General features: G+C 36.6%; 1 protein-coding gene across 1 annotated transcript; it reads right to left on the reverse strand.

The window, feature by feature from the left end:
* Positions 1-1727: 1727 nt before the first annotated feature.
* On the reverse strand, positions 1728-6903 carry LOC137956126 (homocysteine S-methyltransferase 1). Its single transcript, XM_068803475.1, has 7 exons — positions 6596-6903; positions 6070-6126; positions 4534-4739; positions 4010-4139; positions 3253-3456; positions 3073-3144; positions 1728-2084 (listed from the first exon to the last, which is right to left on the reverse strand). Exons 1-7 carry the CDS (start codon positions 6767-6769, stop codon positions 1941-1943), a joined length of 987 nt encoding a protein of 328 aa, XP_068659576.1. The 5' UTR covers positions 6770-6903; the 3' UTR covers positions 1728-1940.
* Between the last annotated feature and the right edge of the window lie 347 nt (positions 6904-7250).

The raw sequence follows: 7250 nt of genomic DNA on the forward strand, positions 1-7250 counted from the left end.
AGATAATTAGGCCCTGTCAATTTTTTGAAGTAATCACGATGATATATTTTCCATCAAACCCATAATTTACTATACCAGGGGTATAAACTTCTCCTGCCTTAGCCATAATATTGATATTTTATCACAAAATAACCAATTCAAGCTTCAAGACAATTTTTAGATTTTTCACCAAGGTGGACCCCACTCACAAAATTAGGGTCAAGGCATAAAAATAGGATATGTGCACTTGAACAATCTAATAACCAATAATTTATAATTATTTCAACCAATATCATGCAAAAGTCGTAGTAATTAGGGCCGATATCATCAATTGGGTGATGATGTAGGCATCTAATACTGGGTTGGGTGACGCATATCTCAAAAAACCCAATTAGTTAGGACAATCAAAGTGTAGAGAATCTTTCAATGATTCATAAAGACCAGTGACCCTAAGGTTGTGGCAGAGAAAAGATGAAAAAAAAACTTTGATGAACCAACATCAAAACCATATAGTTTTTCTCCTTCCAACAAGTCATCCTCCTAAAAAATGGCAAAAATCTAAAGTAGAATACTCCCAGCAACGATCTACTGTTTTGATACAATGTAAAAATCCAAATTTGGGTGAAAGAAGAGGAGAAAATTAAGAGAAAAATGAGAAAGGAGAATTTTTTTTTTTTGAAAAGTTTGAAAGGTTTCGTTGGAAATTGTGCACAAATTCCCATATTTGTTAAATTGGTGTTTTGAGTTACAAATTATAAAAATACCCCTATATACTTAATAAATCTTATATTTTTCTAGGTATATATCCTATATACATGAAAATTTAACCACCCACCTGCAAAACAAGATTACATAAAAAAATTAACCATTAAAATAGTAAAATAACCAAAATACCCTTATATATATTTTCTAAAGCGTCTCATTGTTGATCGATTCCAAACGGGTTTCTTGCTGTGTTTTATGAGAAAAAAAAACAAAAAAAAAAAAGAAAAAGAAAAAGGTAAAGGTAGTAAAAGCTAAAAGTTCTCATTGTGATAATAGCTAAGTTGGTTCCTTGCCGTGTTTTATGAGCCAAAAAAAACAAAAGAAAAAAAGTAAAAGTTCTCATCGATAATAGCTAAGACTGCACGACCGTGTCAGTTGCCTTATTGTTCCTTGCCGTGTTTATGAGCCAAAAAAAAAAGCAATGCTAAAAGTTCTCATTGTGATAATAACTAAGACTGCACGACCGTGTCAGTTGCCATATTGGATTCGGCATGATTCTCACCAAGTCAAAAGTTGGAAACGGACCTTTTTACCTCACTCTTTAGTCAAGCCTCAGCAAGCGACAATTGGATTCTGTTCAACTATTAGTGTTTTCAAATCTTGTCCAAAACAGACAAAGAGAAGTACGATACAGCCACACCCTTGATTCAACAAGCCTATTAATAAAAGTTGATAGAAAGCAGGGATGAGGGTCGGGGATCTCTTCTTTCCTCCGGGAAGATCTTAGAAAGATATGATTGACCATTTTTCTTATAAATTTAAATTTGTTGAGAGGTTCCACGAACAAACACGTAAGGACACCGACCTCGATTGACAAGATAGTCGGCTGTGAAGAAAGTAATAATCTGAGCCTAGAAAACATCCTCCAATTATGCATACCACTCAGCACTGAGAGACTGTTAAAAGAACAGAAGACTAGCTCCATTGGTGATTACGATATCCTTTTTTAAGTCAAATAAAGCGCATTGAAGCTTTAGGCAGCGGTAGCCAATCGTAGCTGGTCAATTAATTCTCAAAAATGAAAAACGATTGCTATGTTATTCTTTATAGATATGACAGCTTCACAACCACGGCCACTAACAGAGCACCAACAACCACCACAAAAAAACACAAAAAAAAAAAAAAAAAGAGATCGTTTTTCGATTAAAAATTTTTGGGACTAGGTAAAATACTTGCTCCCATCATTATTAGAGGGTTTAGGAATTTTCTTTCAGGACCTTTGAAATAGCTCGAATGGTTGATGGTGTTGTACGGCAGCACCCTCCGATGAGGCTGGCTCCTGCTTCACGCCATCTCTTTACCGAAGCCTTGAAGTTCCCTTCGTCAAAACAAGAAGATGGCTGCCAACGTGTGAAAAACAGAGTCATAGGCATCATTGTGTAGATCAGAACGAGTCTGTAAGTAAAGAATCTTAAAAGGCCTAAACTATGCAAACTCCTTGTTATGAACAAAGCTGAATGCCACTGAAATTTTTCCACAACACGATAAACATAATAGTTAGGACTATGGCTATAGTTTTCAGTAGTGTGTTACAACACCCAACTGATCTTTGCACATATATGAAAGAACGATTAATTGCCTAAACATCTTCTGATTATGGCATAAACAAAAATTATACGCCCCTATGTTTCAAATCAACTCTTGTCAATAAATTCCATCAGTTAGCTCAGACTTTGACATGTAAGAAAACATAAATACACTGTAAAATACGATGTCACAGCCATTTTACTATATGGGATACAAGTGATTCAAAGTGGATTTGCACAGAAAACAATGGACCAACTTAACATGGGCTAATAATCAGAGATGTACGCACAGGTGGGTCCTAATTACTTTAGATACGTTCAAGTTACATAACTAAGACTTTTACGTAGGAGTTTCTAGCATGATTTTCCGACCCACTGGATTGACCCATGACTCAACCAGATCGACTACATTTTAACGGGGCTGGGTCAGGTGGTCAGAGTTACAGTTCCTATTTGCACAGTCCCCTCTGACCCGCCCAGAGTCCAGCTCTGGACTCGGGTTGAGTTGACCAAACACCTTTGACCCAACCTGGGTTTTCAAGAGCATGGGTCAGGTCCCACTCTCTGGTTTCAATTAATGTAGGAATTAGTTTGAAGTGCAGGGGTATATGAGTGACATGTTCATGGGATTGTCGGTAATTAGATATACTACAATAGCCTGTTAGTGGAAACACTTTGAATTTTTTTCACTTTGTTTTGGATTTGATGTAGTTATTTATATAATAGAACTACTAGAACTGTTATTCAGAGTGATAAAAGAACGCATTTCCAAATTACAATTGATAGGAAAACACATACTTACCAGCCATCTCTTAGCTTTGGCATCCCATATTTCACCACTATTCGGGTAAACGGCTATTGGTTTGTGTGTGAGCTGGAAAATAACAATAACCAGAACCGTGTCAATAAGGGGTACCCTTCAGTCAAGGCAGTATGAATATCAACTGCTTAATAATAAGTCGAAATATCTAAAGATTCATACCTTCTTAAATTTACGGATGAGGTTGTCCACAAAATGTGGTGGTGCACAATTTATTCCAACCACACTCACTTTTTCACTCTTATTCAGTATATCCAGACATCCTTTGAAGCTTTCTCCTGATGAAGCATGCTCACCATCCACTGAGCTGAAGCAGACCCAAGATGGAATCTGGACAATTTCTTCATCAAGCAGTTCAACTAAAGCCTGCAATAAAATCTTTTAGTACAAAATAATAAAATAAATAAACAGGACTACCAAGAAGAAACCATGGTTGGCACTTGCTTGAATCTCTCAACACTAACAGGGAAAAGTATTCTGCCTCCAAGGGGAAAAAGAAAAAGTAGATGTGAGTCTACCAGAAAATGTACTAATGGTGTCAAAGGAATACAAAGATCTGAGAAACGGGCCGCATTTTTATCACAGAACTTTTATTCTTTAAATAAAACAGGATTTGAAGAAAAGTGCAGCACCATATATCTGAAAAAAAATAAAAAAAATACTAGTACTCAGCAACAATGCTGATAATACCAATTCAGAAATAGGATGAAAACTGATACCATCTTTTCTACTTTTAAAGTTGAAAGAGATATTAAATATGAACTTCCACAAGAACTGCAAAATGCTTATGAATATCTATTCTTAACTAATATAATTAGAATACATATATATATATATATATATATATATATATATGTGTGTGTGTGTGTGTGTGTGTGTGTGTGAGTAAAAACAGAAATACAGTAAAAGTGGAGGAAACCTGAGCTTCAAGTTTATTTGGGATGGTCTCAAAGGCTAGCAAATCAGGACCAGCCTCCAAAAGAACTTGCAAACGCCTTCTGTGAAAATCCTTCAACTTCTCCGAACCCACATCATGTCCATAATGGCCACTGGATATGAGAGCAAAAACTCAGCTGATGAATTGAGAAACGTTCACTCGTGGAAGCAAATACAAATTCTTATGTTGTATGCATACTACTACATCAAGAGCAGATAATCTGATTTTACAGGTGCTACAGACCATAAGCCAGGTCTCACAATTAATAAAGGGTCTTCTTTCAACTGGCCATTTTCCCATCTTTATGAAATTGCCATTTTGCAGCCAGCCAATGCATAACTCACAAGATCAGGTTTTTTTCTTATTTTAAGTTACTTAACAAAAGTTTATGATCACTATTCTAGAAAAATAACAACAATGACACTGTCTGTGTTTTAAAAAATAATAATGACAACAACAACAACAACATCAATGGTGAGGATAATGATCCTGAGAATAACAGTCACCTGTATTCTGAACCATCAGCAAGATAGGCTCCATAACTTCCAATTGACACAGCCACCAAAGCACGATTATAAGTGTGGTTTGGAAGATTCCGCGCATTTTCCCAGAATTGATCACGAGCTTCAATGGCCAGTTTGACACTTTTAGCCAGCAGTAATTCTCCTTCTTCAATTGATAATCCTTTGGACAAAAAACCAGGGATAGTCGCCTGCATGTCAGAAAAAAAACAGCTCAATAAATGTTTAGTAAAAAGACAATTTTACATATAAAAAAGCTGAATGATGAACTGAGAGATCAGTAAATTAGTACATTTAGTTCCTAACTACAGCAGCAGATTATTTGCCTTACAAGTTTAATATTATCCTTGGCTTGTATAGAAAGATATCAGTGCCACATCCCACTACATTTTGGATTATCTGTGTAAATGGGTCAAGTTTTAGAATGCCAGTGAGGTCATTCAGGTGGACAAATGTGAGTCACAAGTGAAGAAAAAAGAGTGTAGTTCTGCAGAATTTGCAGTTTATCAGTTAAATGAGTTCATACGCAAAGGAAAGGCCTTCAAGCCTTTCAATATATAAATGATACTTACCTAATTTAAATTTGAAAACATCCTTATGTCACTCAACTGAGTCAACATCTAATTATGAATGGAAAAAAATTTGCTAAATGATTTTATTAATTCCCATAGGTACTTCAATTTTTAAATAGATACCATAACCCTTTACTAAAAACATTTCAAAACATGGTTGTCAACATAAGTATTAAATGACACTTGCTTTTCTTCATGGATATAAAAATTGTTAAAGTTGTCTCCAAATCCACTCCTTGACTAGTCAAAGTTAAAAGACAATTTTTAACTAATAAGCATAATATTTTTCTTGACTACAACAATGTGAACTATTGCCACCAACCCTCTCCTTCATGTCCAGGCCTAAACAAACGATCAACACACCGAAACAAGGACAACGAACCTGAGATATGGACAACATAACTAGGATACAAACTGAATGGGGCAGAATTAGTCCATTAGTATAGGCAATTTTCTCCAAAACGTATTAAAATTAGGTCCAAGTTTATCTAAAAATAACTAACCAAAGTTAGGAGGTCTTTTCCCACTCTGAAACTCTGGAAGAAAAAAACAGTGGATAATCTGCCAAAAATATCCCATTAAATATGATAACATAAATTTGTTCCAATCAGGAACAAAATAATCATCACTCATCATCATGATAATCAACACAGCATAGGCACACTTGTTAGTAGCAGTCAGCTAAATTCCTCCTCCATCCTTCTTCATCAACCCTTGCTGATAAGTCATTCCAGGCTCCTGATTTTCACATTGCAAAAAGTGGGCAACAACCTAGCACACCTCATATCTAAATAAGGAATCACTTTTAAAAAGCTGAGATAAAGGAATCTTATAAGTAAATACTCTTTTCACATGATGCGAGAATTAGCAGCTACATCATGATGACTCTTGAGTTTGTTAGAAATGAATGTGTGTGAAAACAATGTTTTTGTGGAAGAGAAACACGAACCTGATAGGAAGAAGTGACTAGTACATCTGCCCCTGCTTCAAGATATTCTAAATGAACCTGTAGGCAAAGCAGAGTTCGGAGTCACCAATCCACGAATTAGTAATATGAGAAAATTTTGGCCAAAATAAAGCTGATCATAGTAGAATGCAGTGACATTTGGAGAAAATTATGCTCTGCTCTAAAACAAAAAAAAGAAAAGAAAAGGATGCTGGATGCAATTCTCGCTCCTTACGCATTGGCCAAGTAGCAGCCATTTCTTTCTCGAGTTGTCAAATGGCATGCACTTCCTATGTCCAAAGCTCTGGTTCCAAACTTTTTCCAAATGAGAGCAGAGATAATATGAACGTAATAGGCTATGACAAGCCAAAAACAAATTCAAATATCACATGTAACATCTCTTCGTGTGAATTTGCAAGGGAGAGAGAGAAGAGGGGGAAAAAACGAACAAATAAAAGTAAGAGACAAAACCATGGATTCAAGAAAATGAAGCTTCACAGAAAAAAAAGTTAACAAAGCTATTAAGCACCTGCTTAATGAGATGAGGATCGGTAATAAGACAGCGGGCGCTCCAGAGAGTTTCATCAAAAACGCCACCATGGATTTCCAGCTGCGTGGCAAGTCCGCCGTCAATGACGGCACATCCGCCGGCGCGTTTGATCAGATCTTCGATCACCGAAGGCGTTGCAGCTGCAAATCCCATTCCTGACCACCTTCAGCTATACAAAGAATATCTTACTATCCTTCCATAGGACGCGGGAAGGGAACCGCGTCTTGCCTATCTTTCTTCTGGATCTATCAACCTACAACGCCAGAACGAGAAACGGCGACCCGAGGAAGAAATTAAACGTTTTCCTTTTATAGGAAGACAAGGCAGTGGTTAGGCGAGAGGTAGATTCTGAACGTGGACTGGTTTTCGGTATTGGTTGGAGGAATGGGTTAACCATCACTTTTTCTCATGGTTCCCATCAAATCTAAGCGGTTTGGTCGCTGTTTCAGACAGTGGCACTGCGCTATCATTGTGGATCCGTGGGACCCGCGCCATAATTGATTCATAATTTCCAAAATAAATCCGAGGTTTCTCATTTTTTTTATGGGATACGTGGAATGTCAAAGAGAACTGGAAAAGGTTTCATCACATGAGATACTTACATTTTGGACCTGGAAATATGAGTAGTTTCCCA

Source organism: Aristolochia californica, unplaced genomic scaffold, assembly GCF_029961685.1.
Source record: "Aristolochia californica isolate CCGP_79_NKW_82.1479 unplaced genomic scaffold, dmAriCali1.0.hap1 SCAF_2, whole genome shotgun sequence".
Taxonomy (NCBI): domain Eukaryota; kingdom Viridiplantae; phylum Streptophyta; class Magnoliopsida; order Piperales; family Aristolochiaceae; genus Aristolochia; species Aristolochia californica.

Bases quoted from the DNA above. Each gene is read 5' to 3' on its own strand.
- LOC137956126 (XM_068803475.1), bottom strand. From the start codon at position 6,769: ATGGGATTTGCAGCTGCAACGCCTTCGGTGATCGAAGATCTGATCAAA. The intron at 4,740-6,069 runs GTTCGTGTTTCT...TCTGACATGCAG, and splicing joins TAGTCACTTCTTCCTATCAG to GCGACTATCCCTGGTTTTTT. The intron at 2,085-3,072 runs GTAAGTATGTGT...ACACGTTGGCAG, and splicing joins CCAAAGCTAAGAGATGGCTG to CCATCTTCTTGTTTTGACGA.